Raw genomic sequence first — 20540 nt, 5'->3', positions numbered from 1 at the left:
AAATTAGGCAGTAAGTTTACTAACTTTAAAAAAGATAATTGTATTAAGTTTTTTAAATCTTTCTCAAGCAAAAAAAACTCTCCTACCAATATTTCTGAACACACCTACAATTTTTTTATGGCTTAAAAAACATTTTAATTACCTCAGTTAACCTTTATAATTGTTATAGCTTAATTTTACAAAAACTAATTAAGAAGTTTTTAATTATTAATTAAATTTATATGCTACAAAAAGTATAAAACATTACACAACAATCTTAACAAAAAAATAAAACTATGAATGTTATTTATAATAATTAATAAACCTCTTGATTAATCTCTGTACTAACTAATGTGGTAGCATATTTAACACTTTCTTATTTAGTAACTTTTTAATTTAATAAATTGACAAAGTAATTAAATAATTAACTTTAATTTTTTTCATTGCTTATACTTTTTTTCTCCTGAGTATATTTATGTGTCATTATATTTATGTACATTTACACCTTACGATTTTATATGTGTATTCTCAGGAGACAAAAATAGCTATAAAAAAGTATAGTTTCTCATGAGTAGTTTAAGATATTTTTACGAGAAAACTGACAACGCATTCTTTTTTAGACGGTAAAACTATTTTATCAAAAAAACTGAAAAATTAAATTCAATAAGGATATTTAATATATTTTGCATATGTATAATTTATTTTGAACACATTTTTTAAAAAAAGGTTATTAAAAATTTTAATATAAATTTATAAATTTATTTTCCTTTCTTAAAGACTTTTATAAATCAAATACATTACATTTACAAGTTTAATTTACTTTCTAGAAGACGAAATGTTGCATTTATCATTGGTTTTGGTAATGGTCACTTCTTTGTTTGCAGGTGTTAATTTGAATATACTTACCAAATAAAGTTAAATTATTTTTTTAATGTTACGATACAGTTCATACCATATTTTATACTAATACAAAAAAAAAAAAAAATTGGAGTAAGGTGGTGTGCAATCGGAGGTGTGCCTGGCACCTAAAAAGTAAAGCATTAATAAATGTTTTAAGATTATTTAATAGAGACAAAAAAAACCCAGAGAGTATTACTAATTAAGGAAAAATGAATAATTAAAATTAAAAAAAATAATTAATAAGTCTTTATTTTAACATTTAGACGACGATTGCAATAGAGTATGTCCTTTTGTATATCTACCAATCTGTGGTAGCGATGGTAACACATATAGCAGTGAATGTTTAATGTTGATGGCATCATGCATTAAACGACAAACAATTACAAAAGTTAGCGAGGGTGAATGTGATGACCCAGGTTTGTTTTGTTTGTTAATTTTACTGAAAGAGAGGTAGGGGTGGGAGAAAATATTGAGATTCTTATATTGAAATATGAAAGTGAATGTAAAACTATATCATGTATGCAGGAAAAAAACATGAAAAAAAAATCACGACGATGTTTGCAATATTCAAAGATACAAATATGTTATTATTTTTTTTATAACTTATAAGTTGTTTTTTTAATCTATTTTTACTATGTTTCTTTTTTTAATTATTTATTTTTTTAAACTAATTTTATTATAAGAACCAAACTGTAAAAAGGTATGCCCAAAAATGTTTCAACCAGTGTGTGGCAGTGATGGTAATACATACAGTAGTAAATGTGAATTATCGGTTACATCTTGCAAAAAAAATCAGACTATTACAAAACTTTACGACGGTGAATGCAGGCTTCAAGGTTTATTTTTTAATTAACTACTATAATATTTTAAATTATAATAATTATAATTAAAAAAAAAAACACGCAAAAGGCGTAAGAAAGAGCTTTAACAGTTAAATTTAATTTTTCATTTCAGAACTAAATTGTAAAATGGCGTGTCCTAAAATGATAGACCTAATGTGTGGTAGCGATGGCCAAACCTACAACAGTAAATGTGAATTATTAGTCGCGGCATGTTTAAAACAAAAAGCTATTATTAAAGTTTATGACGGAGAATGCAACAATGAAGGTTTAAATTTGATTTAAATTTATTAATATTCTTGGATTTAAAGACTTCTTAATAAAAGTTTATTTTAAGGAAAGTGTAATATTCCTTGTAATCGAATAAACGCACCAGTTTGTGGTAGTGATGGAAATATATACTCAAATGAGTGTCTTTTGAGAACTGCTTCATGCAAACAAAAGAAAGCTATTACATTAATACGAAATACCAATGATAAAAGTTGTTGTAAGTATAATATTTTTTTCAAACTATATTTAACAAAGTAAATTTTAAATATAGTTTGTTCGCACCCAAACCAGGGAGGGGACAAGCTACTTTGCCTACAGACAAAATGTAAAAAATTTATGAGCAATTCACAAGTTTCTATCGAAAGTTAATATTTTTTGCCCCCATTTGTGACACTCCTAAATGAATATTTTATGTTATTTTGTTTGTTTATATAATTTCAATATGGGTAATCAAAAACACAAAACGCAATGTGCAAACACTGCGTTTTGTGTTTTGCATCAGCACTGTTTTGGTCAAGATGATTGTCAATGTTTTTATTAATGTTTATTTTTCACTGTAGCATGTCTCTTTGAATGCACAAAAGAATATAATCCTGTATGTGGATCAAACAGAATAACTTATTCTTCAGAATGTGTAATGCGTCGGTACAGCTGTCTAACTAAAAAAGCTATTATTGCTATCAGAAAAGGAATATGTAAACTTCCAAGAAAAACAAACGAGGATATTTTTTTGTCCAGCGAAACAGAAATATTTTGAAATAGTTATGTTAAAATAGTCTAACAAGAACATTTGCGAAAAGTTAATTTTAGTTTTTTTTCTTGCATTTACTTCAAATTTTCTTGACATCTTTAAAACAAATATTACGTTTCCAACACTAGAATTCTATCGACAGTGCTGTAAATGAGATACATAATATGTCATTTGGAAAAATAAACAATATATATATAAGGCCAAAGAAAAATATAATATTTAATGATTGAGCCCTTGTATCTTTATGTATACAGCAAAGTATATATACCTTGTATATATACAGCAAAAAATGCCATGTTAAAATAATGATTGTATAACGGTAAATAAAAAATATGTACAAAGCGTCATGTTCCCCAAAATTATTCGTACGTTCCCAGAAAAAAAAGTTCTATAGAAAAAAAAAAGTAGATAAAAAAGTTCTATAGGAACTTCTATATAAATTAAACGAGGTTCTATAGAAATTCTATAGAATTTCTATAGGATTTATGCTTCATAAATATATAGAAATTCTATAGAACTTTTTTTCCTGGGAAGCGTTATGTCCATGGCAATCTACGCTTGAGTATATATTGCCAAAGTTTAACCGTTATGTTTGTATAATTGTTATTTTATAACATAAATAAAGAGAGGCTCGTATTTAAAGAATCTTTGCATTAAGATTTTTTTGCTGGACATAAAACTAAAGCTTTGGTGTACACCAAAGCATTATCAAAGTTTCTGCTCAGGCCAGGGAATTCTGCTCAAACCGGGAATTTGTAATAAATAATGTGTGTTTAAGCAGAGGAAGGAGGAAGCGAGCTACAACTTCGTACAAGGAACGGGGAGTATAAGTCAGAGTACGTACTATATGGATGTCCTTTTTTTAAAGTATTAAAATGCATTAAATGCATTGGCATGATTTCTTGATTTTTTAATATCATATTAAATTCAATGGGTTAAATTCAGTGGGTTGCATAAATATAGAAATGATTTTTAATATGATTTTTTTAATGTTTTTTTAAAACTTAAAGTAAACAAAAAAGTTAATAATTTAAATTGTTTTAAATTTTATTAAAAGTGGTTTTATAAACAAAGCAAGAAAAAAAGTTTTTTCGAAAAAAAAAAAAAAAGACTATTTTATGAGAAATATATACAACTGTTCAAAAAAAAAAAAAAAAGATCAGAACAAAAATATAGAGTCAGGATGCATTTTAGTATTTTGTGAGCGCACCTCGAACATGCACGAACACGTCTAAACATATATTCAACTAGTCGGATGCATAATTCTCTTGGAAATTCTTTCCAAAGCTTTTCTAACGCCTGCTGCAATTGTGTAACTCTGGCTATGCTCTCTTTGACCAATCTCTTGTCTATCCAAGCCCAAATGTTCTTGATGGGATTGAGATCTGGAGAACGAGCTGATCAAAGCATAACCGTAATGTTTTTCCGATCAAACCTTTCTTTAAAATTTGATTCGTCGCTGAAAATGACTTTGACCCAGTCTTCTACAGACCAGTGAAGTCTTTCTCTACACCACTTTAATCTTTTTAGGCAATCTGAGACACGCAAAAGTGGTTTTCGAGCAGCGACATAGCAATCTGAGCCTTTCTTATTTAGGCATCTAAATGATAATTTAAATCATGCAGCATAGTACATACATAATCAGACCATCTGTTTCAAACACTTTCATCAAAGCAACAAAAATATAACTTTTGAGTTGAAAATATACAAGTGTTTAAAAAACAAAACAGCAGTTGCCTGGCATAGTATACATTTTTTTCGGGGAAGGGGGCGGGTAATCCAAGCAAATTATTTCACAATTAAAAGCATGCTGAATTGGAAGATGTAAAACATCAAAAAAATCCTTGTAACATTCAACAATATATTATCGCCTTCGATTTAAAAACAAAATTTTAATGAGTGTTCTTTGTACAATGCCAAGTCGAATTGGTTAACTTGTGTTTATTCAGCCTTAACATAGTATATATCATCTTCATAATTGTCCTCAAAATTTATGTCATCTGGAATTTCTAATCCTAAGCAATTGTAAAAGTTTTCAAGCAAATTGCATATAAAATATACTTTGCAATATATTGTTTGGTTGAGCATATGCTAGGGACACTGAAGTGCTCCTAAAATATGCAATACCAGTGCTCACTTGTAACCTCCAATGGTTTTTGAGATGATCAAAGGATTGCTCCACATCACTACCTGAAGGTGAACTTTATTGAAATATATTTTTTCTGGTGTAGTTGATTGTGTAACCATGACTGTTAGCAAGCAAAAAGGAAATCTGCATTAGGATTATATTCCAATGTCTTTTTTAATTCAGAAATAGAAAAATAAAAACCTTTATCAAGGATACCTTTTGATAACCTCTCTGAAAAAGAAAAAAGCTATTTTTATGTAAGTCGTCGATAAATCAACTCTTTCAAACTTCATTCGTAACAGTCAATTAATAACAAACTTGTTAAACAATAAGTGATCAAAAGATTATTCTTTTTTTGAATTGACTAGTAACTTTTATCAATTTTACTCTTTGAAAACTTCCAGTTAATTTTGAAAAAAGCCTCATTGATATTAGCATTTTTGCTTCTGAAGAATTTGGGTTGCTCCTCAACATGATTGGTGACATATCATTGGTAATGTATTGACTACCTCTATTCATTTTTATACATATGAAATTTTTGAATTTCATCATTTTACATCATAGTAATCATTTAAAGCAACATATTGAGCTTAACGCTAGATTTGAACTTGACCAAATTAACTAAAAATTTCCATTTCAAAATAAAACTAAATAAAGCTATTAAAACAACTAAATAAACTATGATCGTTAAACTTAAGAAGACATTAACTGTGATCGTTAAACTTAATGAGACATTAACTATGATCGTTAAACTTAATGAGACATGTATTATTTAGCAAAAAACTGTGAAATAGAATATTTATATAGATATAGTTCCTTTTTTGTTAATATATACAGTATTATTTTATATAAGATGTTATTTTATATTAACAATATAATAACGGTTATCTATATATCTATCTATCTATATATCTATCTATCTATCTATCTATCTATCTATCTATCTATCTATCTATATATATATATATATATATATATATATATATATATATATATATATATATATATATATATATATATATATATATATATATAGATAGATAGATAGATAGATAGATAGATAGATAGATAGATAGATAGATAGATAGATAAATAGATAGATATATTTATCGATGTAGCAGCACTCCGCTGCTATTTGATAGTCGATATTTGTAAGGCTATTTGATAGTCGATATTTGATCTTTTCGCTTTGTATAAAAGTTGCTTACGGGTATATTTTTTTTACAAAAAAAAAACGATGCTTACGGGGACAAAAATTTAACGGGTATACAAAAACGTCCCCCATAATGCTAATGTCCCCGTAAGTATTCGTTCCCGTAAGTGATAATATAATATAAGTAATCTGTTCCCGTTAGTGATACTATAGGTGTGTGTGCGTGTGTGTATATATATATATATATATATATATATATATATATATATATATATATATATATATATATATATATATATATTCAAAAAAGTTTAAAAAGTATTTTACACAATAGAGTGCTTAGTTTTCTTAAAAGAACAAAGCAATTATATATTAGTAGAAAATCACTTAACAAAAATTTTTTTCATTTTACACTGTGTTTCATCAACAGTTTTTACATGTTTTTGTTCTTTATTTTAATATTTATGATACAGATACAAATAATATTAAAAAAGAAAAGATAATTAATCAAGATATCGTGAAGAAATAAAGAATAAATATAAAGAAAGCGATTTTAATGGTTTTATCCTTTTGTTATGGTGTTTACGGTTTTCATCAATCAAAAATATCTTCCGAACAGCTGACTCATGTGAGCAATAATGTCCATAATTTTCAAGATATATCTACTGCGCACACTGAATCTAATTTGTCGAAAATAATCACTGAATCTTATTAATCGCTATATATATTCACTATATATCACTGAATATAATCAATATAATCTCATTTCCAGACTAAATATAATACATTTCCACATTGTTCAAAAGGTTATGCAAAAGGACCAAGATAGCCATACGATGGTTAACGCTGTGTATTAAGCCAAATTATTAAATTTCCATTTACACTTCTGGCAACAATCTCTCTCTCTCTCTCTCCCTCTCTCTCTCTCTCTCTCTCTCTCTCTCTCTCTCTCTCTCTCTCTCTCTCTCTCTCTCTCTCTCTATATATATCTATCTATATATATATATATATATATATATATATATATATATATATATATATATATATATACACACATATATCGATTATATAAAACAAAATCCATACGCATGCAAGTACCAGGGAAGAAGTAACCTGCCTAAAATCACTTTTTGCGTTCAACGCGCTTTGGTAGATTATCCATAACAACTTTAGTTAGATTTAGTTTCCTTAAGCATGCATCTTCCAATATCTCAAAAAAAAGTCCATGTGCTCGGATGGTAAAAAGCCTATAAAAGTCCTAGAAGTAGCCTTATTTTGCCAATTTTTTGACTAAAAAATACCCTAGCAACGGTATAAATGTGCTTAGCAACGCCTACTAACAGTTTTAATAATTAGTTGTGCAACTAAAAATTTTTACTTTAAGACATTTTTTTATTAAAACAGTAACAAAGTACTTGATAAAAACTAGTTTTTTTAACTTTGCTAATGAAATTAAGAACCATTAAACTTGAAGAACAACGTTTTTTCCTTTTGAAATTTTTTTAAGTTTTCTAAGATTTGTAAACAAACAAAAATTTTAGAAAATTTATTAATGGCCAATCTGAACTTTCACGTTGTTAATATCGTTATTAGAGAGTGAATAATCTCCTCTTTGATTACTTGGTGTTGGTGCATCAATCTTGCAAACAACGTCAAGAGATAAATATTGGAGAATATTTTCTTTAGTTAGCCACTTAAAGCAGTTCTTTCCTGATGAAGCGGAATAATCCATACAAGAAACATATATATCATCATCATTGACCTAATGGTTGAGGTAAAGACAAAGTAACTTCTAATCATTGCTGCTTCCTAAATATTCCATGAAATTAGTTAACATGGTTAATAAACTAATAATTTTGTATTTCAATGCAATAAATCTCAATACACAAAAATACAATATTTTAGTGTTATAACGTCTTACATTTTAAATTAATGCAGAATACCATTGCATAAGGTATGGAACAACAATCTAATGACCAATTTGACCAATAGAGTGACTTTGCAAAGTGGAACTTCACTACATTTGAAAGGATAATTACTGTTTAGATTTCCAATTTTCAGAAATAGCAATTAAAGTTTGGAACCCATCCATGCCATTTGCCGTGACATCATCAAGACAAGCCAAAGCTTTCTTTGAGAAGGTTTTATTCCAAGAAGAATTCTCCATAAAGAAGTATCTGACATAGTGAGATAATTAGTTTTTTGGCAAATTTCTTTCTAAAATGTGATTGGCTAAACTTCATCATTAAAATGTGATTGGCTAAACTTCATCATTAAAATGGCATTAGCCACTTTTTGTTCCTCTCCATTGTCAAACTTTATTTTATTTACACCGTAAGCTACATTTTTCAGCAAACCTTGACAAAACATAAATTCAAAAAATGCTCTATTTTTTCCTGTGGTATTCGGCATATGTTTACTTTTTCCTTTTTTGGTATGAAAAATCCTCTGCTTTCTTTTTTTGACTTGCGTTCTTTTTCTAATTGATGGTTTTTGCAAAGATTTTCATTAATGTTTCTTTAGTGAACTTGTTATGATTAATAACTGAAAGCAAAAGAATTTGTCCTAAAGAATCTCTTTCTTGAAACATCTTATAACTGGTACAACAAGGTCTTCCAGAACCAGTTGATCAGCAGCTTTCTAATTTCTCAACTTTTACACAATGAAGATCTTCATCTTCATTGTGTAACCGTTGAGAAATTAGAAAGTGCATTTTAAATTTTTTATATTTCTTCTTAACTTTCTGTTTGGCTCCTGGGGTTAAGTCTTCTATTCGCTTTTGCTTTATCTGAAAGGATATTGAACTTGCTCTAAATTTGATTGTTTCATCTGAAATGATTGTTGTATCTGGAATATATATGTCATCAGCAGGAAAGCCAGACATTATTTAGTCTTGGAACTGTTTTATAGTTACCCTATCCCACCCATCCTATATATTATCTGTAGAAATGCTTATTAGGTGTCTAAAGCAAAATATGGCTCTAACAGAAGGTGGTGAATTCTTTTCATTTTAGGCAGCAAGGGTGTTCAAAGGGATGGATCTAATTTTTGTTGCTCTTTAATCAATTTGAAATTCATGTCTCGGGTATTGACACTGTTTAGCTACTTCCAGCCAAAACCAAAGAAAAACGATGGTAAGCACATAATGAATCATAGCATAAAAGATAAGTTAATCGGCTTTTAATCAGAGTGTTTTTATTTCACTGGTTTGTCGGTGGTAACTATAAAACAGTAATGTTACATTTTCATCTTTGGAATAGGAAATCATGTTTCTTTTAATAAAAAAGCAAATAATAATATAATATTATTCATACCTTTAAAGCTTGTAAATGATTAGTTATGTCAGCAGTCAATTCACTAACTTGAAAGATTCCATTTTTGTTCCAACACTTGACCACAAGAGGTCTTCTCTTTATCAAAATATATGCATTTCTTATTCTTGCTCTCTGATATTAATTGACAATTATTTATTGACTAAAGTTAAATTGCAGTTTTTGCCAACAAATTTCGATTCTTCTTCTGAAAACTGCATCAGTTAATATTTTGTCATCAAAGCAAATGTAATGAAAGTAATTTATGTTGCGTAACTCAAGTAAAGCATGGTATGTACCGTTATGTGACCTAACAAAGTCCTATGCTGTGAAAAAGTCCTAATGTAACAAATGATAAATTTGAGAAAATACTTTTTGTTATTTTAACTAAGAAACTTGTCATGAAAAAACTGACTGGATTAGGGGAGAATTTGGCCAATCAGAGTATCTGTTCTTCTCAGATGTAAATAGTCAATATAAACTGGTGCCATATTGAACATTGCGTCAAAAATTGTATGGTGAAGAGTTAGGTTTTTTATTGTAAAAATCTTGTTGTTAAAAAACTATTTTGATCAATAATTTTTTCCTTCTTTTTACTGTAAACAAAAGAAAGTCTTTACCTTACAAAAATAATTTAATTTTTTGTTTTAGGACCAAAAAGATCTTACAAGCCATATTCACAACAGGATATGGATGAAGCATTGGATAAAATAAAAAAGAAGACTATGACAATATATGGAGCATTTAAATTTTATAAAATACCGAAGACAACCCCAAAAAAACAAACGATTGTATAACATCACTGCAAATAGTGATAAAGAAAGTTTCTCAGTTATGATAACAGTAAATGAAAGTAATTTATTTGCACTACCTTTGGTTTTGTATCCATATGAACAATAAATTCCACCAGAAATTGCAGCTGAATTTCCTAAAGATTGAGTTATGGGTAAATTGGCCAAAGGTTTCCAGATGTTCTAAACATTTTACGATTATATATTTGGACCTTTCATTGAATTTTTATGGAAAAAAAATGTCCGATTGCCAATAATTCTTTTTTAAGATGGCCACATGTCACATTTAAGCATAGATTTGGGACAACTTTGCAGAGAAAATGGTTTTGTGATTATTTGTTTGCCACCTAATTGCGCCCATTTTGCACAACCATTGGACCGAGTTTACTTTCATGCTGCAAAAGATATTTAAACCGACATAATCACAGAATGAAGAATGCAAAACCTTAAGTTGCTCTACCAAAACGGACATTTGCGCCCTTGCTCCAGACTGCAATTACAAAAATACAGAGAAATCCAACTTTAATACCAAATGGATTTAAATGCTGCGGTTTGTGTCCTTTTTTACTAGAAAATTTGGATCTTACAAAAGTCCCGCTAAGTGTACAAGAAAATGAAATTCAAAGGGATTCCAAAGAATCCGCTGAAACTCCTGTAATAGCGGAACTGTTAAGTCCAATCGATAAGGCTAAAAATGATTTTGAAACTGATATGGCACATGGCCAATTGAAATCTTTTAGGGCCCATCGTAATCTTATGTATTGGACAGGTGCAATAGAACAAGAAGCCTTATTTTATTACTGGCAGAAGAAAATGGACAAAATAGAGGGTGTTGATCCACAACACGAGAAAAGAACATGATTCTAGAAACGCCATTAGAGGAAATTCCAGTAAGTAATGAGAACTTAACACAACCAGAATCAACAATTGAATATAATGAGGCAGCTTTAGCACCAGTTCAAGGACCTTTGCAAGAAAACGACAATGTTTTCGAGTCAATATTTGTTAGTTCAGAAGAATTTCAGAGTAAAAAAGTACCAAAACAAGCAACAAAAGTTTCATCAGTCATTAATTCTGACTGATGAAACATATGCTTGTTTAGAGGAGAAAAAGAAAGCTGAATTAGAAAGACAGAGAATTGAGATAAAGCAAGAAAGAAGGAGAAAAAGAAAAAAACTGAAAAAGAGTCTGAGAAACAAGAAAGAAAGCTAGAAAATTAGAAAGAAAAACAAGAAAAAGCAACTAAAAAGTCTAAAGCTAAGTAAAGTTATACGTAGAATAATGGAAAGAGATTTTTTAATTTTATATTATGTGTAGAATTAATTAATCTCTGTCAGAAAAATGTCTTTAGTGTATTAGTCATTTTAATATTCAAGAAATATATAACACTAAGCATTAGAACTTTCTTCTTTAATTATTAGGACTTTCTTTTATTCCAAACAAAATTATAGAACTTTCTTTTTGTCATCACCTCAAACTACATTACAGCTAAAATTGAAATTTTATTTATTATTCTACTATATTATCAAAAAGCAAGAATTCGGATTCATTATTTATTAGTATTAATTCGCTCTTATGAATTAAGATATCAAAAATTAAGACTTTCTTACGTCACACCACAGTACCAAATAGTCATTAACTAATGTTAAAAAATTTAATAAAAAAAACCCTAACCCTGACGAGCAGCCGTAGCATAGTGGTAAAACGCTTGCCTCAGAAACAATGGGTCCGTGGTTCAAAACCCAAGTCTTGGCAAGTTTTACGATATTTGTTAGGAAGGAGGCGTGAACTTCCAATTAAATGCTCATCCACGGTGCTTTGTTATATGACCGTAAGGACTTCTTGGGGTACCTAAATAAAATTATAAAAAAAAAAAAAATTGGCAAATAAAAATAAGGGTCACTTCTAAGACTTTTGTAGACTTTTTATCATCCGAGCATATTTTTTCAGATATTGGATGATGCATGTTTAAAGGAACTAAATTACTTACACTGTTCATGGCAGACCTAAGGCCGCGCTTGTTATGGGTAATCTATCAAAGTGCGTTGAACGCAAAAAGTGATTTTTGGCATGTTACTTCTTCCCAGGCTCTTGCATGCGCTTGAATTTTGTTCTATATAATTAATTTATGTCTTGAGGTTTTTCAAAAACACCTAAGTAAACTACGTGTAAGTATTGGCCTTAGGAGGTATTTGAGTTCAAACTTTGAGTAAAATTTCAAATTTAGTGGTTTCGGACCATGATTTCTAGGCAACCAAAAATGTAAAATTATTGAATTTTTTACCTTTCTGTAGAAATTTACCCAGATTAGCATAAAAATTAAAAATAAATGTGTCTATCATATTCATGTTGCTAAAATTGCCTCTCAAAGTAGCAATTGCACTTTATGCGCAAATATTTTCTCAAACTAGGCCAAATTTTGGGACCTCCGAAATAAATAAGAACTTTCGAAAAAAAAATTTACCAGTTGCCTACTTAAATTGTTTTTTACAAATATCTGAAAATGAGAACAATATTAAGACATCCCTTCCAGACTTTGCATAGATTTCTCAGACAATGGCTCTAAAGGATAAAAGTTAACCATGTGACTAACGCTTTTATTATCATTGGATTAGTCATAACATGGACAACTGTGTTTTTATCCGGTAAACATTGGACAACAGCGGCTGTTTCAAAACTGCACTTTTTTTTAATGAACCTAGAATCTTAAAACTTTTTTTGTTATCAATGATATCTCCACAAAAATAAAATCAAGCTTTAAACTCTTTGCTGGTGACACGAAAATCCTTAGAGCAATAAAAGATGATAATGATATAATTGAACTTTAACAAGATATAGATGTATTAATGGAATGGTCTAATGAGTGGTTGATTAAGTTCAACCAGCAAAAATGTAAGATTATGGTAATTAGAAATAACCAACACAAATTTTTAATGAACTATACAGCTTTAGTGTACTCAAGTATGGAAAAAGATTTAGGTGTGTACGTTTCTGACGATTTAGTATGGAAACACCATGTAAATAAAGCAAATCAAAAGTTAGGTCAGATCAAACACACTTTTAAATTCTTTGATGAAAAAACAACGAAACTCTTATTTATAGCCTTAGTTCGTCCACATTTTTTAAATAATTTCTTTTAAACACCCAGTAATAAAATTACAGCTAAAGTAACTTATATTATTACAGTTTATAGTTAAATTACGTCAAGCATTAAAAGCTAATGATTGTGAGAGCACGGCTCTCACAATCATTAGCTTTTAATGCTAATAACTAGACGGTTATTTCTATTTTAGGAATATTCACCTCCATCAAAGTTTTAAATGTTTCTCTTTGTTCTCTTAAATTCCATAACTGGAACGATTCTTTTAATATTGCTATAATCTCAGCTTGCAGTTCTTCTTGAGGTAGTGTAAATTTAATTTTTTTCCCTTCTATCATGTATTGAAAGAAGTTTAAACCAAGAGTTTTACATATAGAAATCACTTCATTTGTAAATGATTTTTTTTGACTGTAATTGATTAATTATCAGTGAGTAAAAAGTTTGATTTTTCATCCTGATAAATAGATTAGCTTTATTTCGAATTAGAATAATTGAAATATCCTCTATTTAAAAAAAAAAAAAAAATGCAGGTAATTTTTACTATATTTTGAGATTTTAAAACTGCTCTTCCAACGGCGTCTTTGTTTCGAAGGAAACTGATATCAAAGTTGCATAGTTCAAGGCCATAAATGAACTATTGTTGACGGCTGGCAATAACGAATTCCACAGTCAATTAGAGCTATTGCAACCGATTGAAATTGAGTTATACGTTCATTTAGATTTGTTTTTTGAAGTGTTGCAATTTTCTTGTTGTTTTTACCATTATCCCATTGGAAACCCAGATGTTTTAATTTATTTTGGAGGCATATCGCGAGGTTAGAATTATTTTGTTCTATCTCCACAAATCAAAAAATTTGAGTTAGATAAATTTTTTTTCTTTTTATAGTTAAAATATTTATTTTTTACTACCAAATCAGTAAAAAATAAATTCTTTCTTAATATACCTGACATTGCATTTTGTTTCACCTCCTTAATGCAGTTTATAAATTAAAATTATAATGTGCTATCTCCGTTTTATCTGTTTTATATTTGAAAGTCGTTAAATTCAAAATGGCAGCCGCGGTAGATTTTTTGTTGAAAAATTACAACAAAACGTTGAAGGTAAAATATGTATATATATATATATATATATATATATATATATATATATATATATATATATATATATATATATATATATATATATATATATATATATATATATATATATATATATATGTATATATATATATATTTATATATATATATATATATATATATATATATATTTATATTTATATATATATATATATATATATATATATATATATATATATATATATATATATAATGTTTTTTTTTTCATAGATCATAGTTATTACAATTGAACTTTCTTATATATATATTGTTCATGGTTCGGGTTTTATTGTTATTTGTTTATTATTATGTATATTTTTTTTTTTTAGAAACTGATCTGACTGTTCTTGGATATCCTAATGGTGCACTTGTAATAGCATCAGCTAGTCGTCTGTCCCCACATGGAGGCCAAACTAGGAAACGAAAGTCAGCACCTAAAACTTGGATACAAAATGTGAGAAAGCAGTTGAGACAATCTGGTCAAGCTTATAAAAATAGAAATGGAGAAAATGTTCCATGCAAGTCTGTAACCACAAGAAAAGACTGTTTAAATTCTTGTAAATTTAAATGTAGACAACATATCAGTGATGAAGAACGAGCACATATATTTTCTGATTTTTGATCTATGGATGATACCCAAAAAAAGCATTTCTACAGTAGAACTACTGAACGACACCAGAAGAAACGTCATCGAACCATCAATGAAAATTCGCGAAAAACATATTCATTTTATTACATCTTTTTTGTTGGCAATTTGCAAACTCGAGTTTGTAAAGAATTTTACCTCACTACTTTAAATATAAGTAGTAGAAGAGTTTATTATCATCATGAAAACAAGAATGATGCTACTGGAAGCCCAGCCTTTTCAAAATGGGGGAAACACACCAAAAAGGTTGTTGATAAAAGATCAAAACAAAGTGTTAAAGATCATATCAATGAATTTCCACGTGTACCATCACACTACTGTCGTAAAAGAACAAAAAAAGAATATTTTGAAGCTTTTTTAAGTCTTAATAAAATGTATGAACTTTACTCTACCTATTGCAAAGAAAAGAATATTGCCCCTGTTAAGAAACATATGTATAGATTCATATTTGAGCAAGACTTTAACATCGAATTTCAAAAGCCAAAAACTGATTTATGTGATACATGTTATGAATACCATAATGTAGTAAATCCAACTGAGGAGCAAACCCAAAAATTTTCCAAGCATGTATTGTTGAAGAATGAAAATCGAGCAGAACGGGGAAAAGACCGCAAACTTAAGGATAAAAATGTAGCTGAAGTATGCATTGACCTTGAAAATGTAATAAGTTTACCAAAATCAAACATAGGACCATTTTTTTACAAACGTAAACTCTCAGCTTATAATTTAACTGGGCATTGCTCCCTAAATAAAAAAGGTTATTGTATGCTTTGGCATGAAGGCATTTCAGCTTGTGCAGGAAATGACCTTGCAAGTAATGTAACATGCTTGCTAGAGAAGATAATTGCTGACCACCCAGATGTTAATAAACTCATACTATGGTTTGATTCCTGCGTGCCTCAAAATAGAAATAGTCACATGTCCATTGCCTTACGTGAGCTTTTGATACGTTACCCAAAAATCAGGGTAATAGAGCAAAAGTTCTGTAAATCAGGGCATTCTAGTATACAAGAGGTTGACAATATACATAGTCAAATTGATAGAGCACTAGCTCCTCTTGAAATATTTAGTCCACTTGGTTTAATCAGAGCAATTGCTAATATTCAAAAGAGAAATCTTTTTTCTGTCTACCAAATGAAAAGATTGGATTTTAAGCATTTTTCAGCTATTGCAGGCTATTTTAATTATAACCTTGTTCCCTATACCCAAATAAAGCATCTGGTTTGCAGGGCAGAGTTTTCAGATCATATATACTACAGAAAGTCATTTACTGATGTTGGTTCAATCCTATCAATCCACGATCTTCATTAGCTGTGGCAAGACCTCTTGCAGTTGTATCAATGGCTTCTGTCTTAAACCAGTGTGCTCAAATTTCTAATGATAAAGCTAAGGACCTTCAAAGTATGTTCAAGTATATGCCTGCTGTAGATATAACATTTTATAACAGTATTTTAAAATAATTTATTTTAATGTCAAAATACTTATGTTTTATGTTTATGTTATGGTGTTAAATGAGCTTCTTATTAAAATTGTTGTTTTTAATGAATTAACCAGATGTGCTTAGCTGAATTTAATCTTTGAAATTCATTTCACTGTGAAATGTATTTTGGATAATATGTTTTTGGAGCTTATTTCAACCAAAGTTTTATTTTTTTGTAAAAATCTTGGTACATACTTTAGATAATTAAACTTTATAAATTTTGCATTTATAAAGTTTTTTTACTAGTTAAAGTAAGATTTTATTCCAATAAAACAGAGATATGCCAAACAGTTCTTTACCTTGCTACAATATATACAATATATACACAAAATACTAATTTGTATTATATTTTTATATAAAGAATGGAGATAGAAAAAAATAATATTGTATTTTATAAAATAAGTGTGTATTATATTGTTCTATCTCCAAATCAGGGTGTGGTAATTCAGATACCTGCACATTATATCTTTTGAAGTATTTACTTTTAAACTGTGGTAGCAAGTATGGAAAATTAATATGAATCTAATTTGTTTACGTCTTTTATGTTTAAGTGGTCTACAGGTCCTTTTAAAAATTTGAATTTGATTTTCTCAGTTCGGAAAAACATGGAGTTAGAACAAAATAATTCTAACCTCGCGATATATAGCTTCCGTTAATTTGAACAACGTTGTTCGGAATGGAACTTTTACCAGAAATTCCGTTTTTTCAGTGTTTAGCCTAATAAAGTTTGATATTCCATATGTTTGAAACTTGTCAATCAGTTCTTGCAGACCAGAGATTGTTGGACTTAGCAAAATTACATCATCTGCATATGCAATGACACCAGTATAGATTATTTATTGTTGAACCTACTTTACAATCTGAGACGATTTCATTTAAGATATTTTCAGTATAAATGCTATATAAATTTAGAATATGCAGCTCCCATCTGGAATCCTTATTGGCAGTATGATAAAGATAAACTAGAGAGTGTTCAACAGAGCGCCACTAGAATAGAAAGTTTAAGAGGATATAGCTATGAAGAGAGATTAAAAAAATTGGGTCTACCATAGCTTGAGAATACAAGAAGAAAGGTGATATGATACAAATGTTTAAATATTATAAAGGATACGATATCATATACTTTCACACAAAACCCTAAATGCTAGACAAAGACCATAAAACTAGCACAATAGTAAACTAAGAAGACAATATACGGGAAATATTAAACGACATTTTTCACCAATAGAATGGTAAACAACTGGAACAAACTTAAACAAGAAACAATAGATGCAGTTAGTAACAACCAATCCAAAAACAAATTGAATGAACATTTTGAATACTAATTTTTATTATTTTTGCGTTTTACAGCTGTTTAAGTACAAACTCTGCGCAGTTTGCACTCATCACTATTGAAGTGTACAGCGCTATTATATTATAAATTAAAATAGCTTAGTACTAAAATATTAAAAAATATATAAAACTTGAAATTTTCAAAAAGTGGAGATCTGTGGTTTTACCCGTGTGGTCTTCATAAAATTTACAATAATATATTGTGAAAACTTGCTAACTCTTCTGATCAGTAGTGAAGCAAAGGTTATTAGAGCCTGGACCAAAAAAGCAAAAAGGCGCCTTCTATAGTAAGATAAAAAAGTATAACGAAGGAATGTTAATAGGTGAGGCGTGTCAGGAGATAAATTCAATAATATTGCTAATATGATATTTATAGATGTGACTCTTGATGAGCTTTTTTTAAAATATTATTGTTTGTTGCACCAATTTTTTAAAAAGTTATAGTTTGGTGCACTAAAATTTTTTGTAGTTATCACACTTTAAATTGCATGAGATTTTTGTTAGATAATGCTGAATTCGTTCTATATTATGGGCAATAGAATGTTATCAAATTGACCATTAATTTTAAATCATAAAATAAACCTTCGTTTTTCAGATTAAACTTTAAAACTGATTGCATAAACTGTATCTAACTGAATGCATAAACTGTGTGGCGTTATTTAAAATTTAAGAATGATTCTTTATATTTTTTTTAAAAAAGGGAGTAAACAACAAGAAAAATAAAACAGTTGAAATTTTTAAAAGTTTAAAAACTCTGAAAAGTTGTGCTCATGAGGTCTTCTTAAATAGCTTTCATTGTCATCATCTGAGCCAGCTTTTCTTCCTCTTCTTCCTCTTGCTCTCTGAAATTCGCCTCTACCTCTTCTTCCTTTTTCGTTTCTATCAATATTATTTTCTCGACCGCGCGTCTTCGTTTGGAATGAGTCTCTACCACGGGAGGTATTAGCAGAGCGCCCTCTTCCACGCCCACGCAACCGATTGAATTGTCTTTTGTTTGTATTGTTTGATTGTTCAAGACAACGACTTCGAGAAGAAATTACAGGATCACATATTAAACAACCAATGTGTTTAACTTTATTATCAGGCAAAGGAGATTTTTCCTAAAGGTCAAACAATAAATATAAACTTTTACAAATCAATGGATCTAATGGAAAATATAAAAATTAATATAATATATTTCACATATTAAAAATGTGACCATCTAAAACTAAACAAGTTTCATGTTTCAAAAAATTATTATACGTTTAACTACGGGCCTCATTTTTTTACAGATTTAAAATGTTAAAAAACTATTATTAAATGTTAGCTTTATTTGTAGGTAAGTACAAATAAGAAAAACATATTTTGGTCACATTGTTTTTAACTATTAAAAAAATAGTTAAAAACAATGTGACCATTAAGTAAGGAAATCAATTATTAATGTGATTTAAAAAGAAAAAGTTTTACATATAAATATGTATATATATATAAATATGTATATAAATAATATCTATATAAATAATATATTATAATTATATATATATATATATATATATATATATATATATATATATATATATATATATATATATATATATATCTTATACACCATTTTTAGCACTGTCAGCGTCCATCAAAATGTTACAAAGATATCGCAACTTTTAAAACAGTATAAAACCATAGAGCATTTAAAGGGCTTTCAGTAGATAAAATAATGAATTATCTTTTTATTTTCATAATTTACAGGGCCTCAAAGCAAAGTAAGTAGAAAAACCATTTTTACTTTTTTTCTTAATTTTTTCAGCCTTCGATAATTTTTGTGCCTGTAATTGGACTTATTTGCATAATAAAATTATAGGGATGCAAAAATAAGGGAAACCAAGTTTTTCAATTTTGATTATAACAAATTTTGACTGAACTGAGACTTTTTAAAATAGGTATTTATGGTATATACTTAGTATATGCCTAAAATAAATTTAAAGTTCCTTAAAATCAACAAGTTCCAATCGAGGTTCAAATCAACACTGGTGTTTCCAATAAAAAATCAGAGGGCTTCTATTAAAACTCAAGAATTCATCAACTATTTAAGATGATTCAAAAAAAGACATCACCACATCAACTATTTATGATGCTTCAGAAAAAGACAATGCCACAACCAAGGTTGTGCATTGCATCAATCTGTCTGAGTTTGGATTCTGGTGTAAAGCAACAACTGATTGTGGCCATGCCGAAAACCTTTTAGAAAACTACAAGAACCTCAGTCCATCTTTGTTCTTTTGGAGATTGTTAGCACACCATTCTTCATCAAAAGTTGCTAACATCCTATGTGAAATCTAGTCTCACCCATTTCAGACAATATGCAGTAAAAAGGAAAACCAAAAACAATTAAATCAATCTGAACTCAACTCCAGCTCCACAATTCACATTTGAGAGGAAGCAAATTGCAGGCAAAGCAATACCTAAATATAATTTATGGGTCTCTCATCCAAGCAGAGGACGTTTCTTGGAACTTATTCCTCTGATTGAACTCTTACTTGGGGTGGTAAATCATCTTTACAAGGGTCTTCAGATAATTCGGGATATACCCAGTGAATGGCCCTCAAACTTGCATTTAAACATTCAAAACTTCAAGTTACTTCTACCATGAACTTCATCAAGGCTTTCAAACATTTTTGAAGTGGTCATTTTTGTTTTGGAAACAATCTGTCTCCAGATTTTGAGGTTCATATTGATGCATTTCAAGAATGCTACATGACACTGCCGGT

At 28.8% G+C, this 20540-nt stretch overlaps 3 protein-coding genes across 4 annotated transcripts in view; 1 reads left to right on the top strand and 2 right to left on the bottom strand.

Annotated features, from left to right (window-relative positions):
• Nucleotides 1-20540, bottom strand: part of LOC101237210 (four-domain proteases inhibitor) — a 72308-nt gene that overhangs the window by 14666 nt on the left and 37102 nt on the right. The window lies entirely within an intron of this gene.
• On the top strand, nucleotides 499-2792 carry LOC100207915 (ovoinhibitor). The gene is made up of 7 exons (XM_065790204.1): nucleotides 499-602; nucleotides 807-863; nucleotides 1143-1295; nucleotides 1563-1715; nucleotides 1834-1986; nucleotides 2056-2205; nucleotides 2549-2792. The coding sequence occupies exons 2-7, from the start codon at nucleotides 815-817 to the stop codon at nucleotides 2743-2745; spliced, it is 855 nt and encodes a 284-aa protein (XP_065646276.1). The 5' UTR covers nucleotides 499-602; nucleotides 807-814; the 3' UTR covers nucleotides 2746-2792.
• The window catches only part of LOC100213698 (DNA topoisomerase 3-beta-1), a 47603-nt gene continuing 45587 nt past the window's right edge, over nucleotides 18525-20540 (bottom strand). For both annotated transcript variants that reach the window (XM_065790202.1, XM_065790203.1), the window contains exon 17: nucleotides 18525-18896. In XM_065790202.1, coding sequence (XP_065646274.1) covers nucleotides 18534-18896 — 363 coding nt within the window. In that variant the 3' untranslated portion in view covers nucleotides 18525-18533. The remainder of the gene's footprint in view (nucleotides 18897-20540) is intronic.

This window comes from Hydra vulgaris, chromosome 02, assembly GCF_038396675.1.
Source record: "Hydra vulgaris chromosome 02, alternate assembly HydraT2T_AEP".
In the NCBI taxonomy this organism is placed as follows: domain Eukaryota; kingdom Metazoa; phylum Cnidaria; class Hydrozoa; order Anthoathecata; family Hydridae; genus Hydra; species Hydra vulgaris.
The sequence above is the reverse complement of the archived record's forward strand: the minus strand, read 5'-3'. Positions and strand labels throughout refer to the sequence as shown.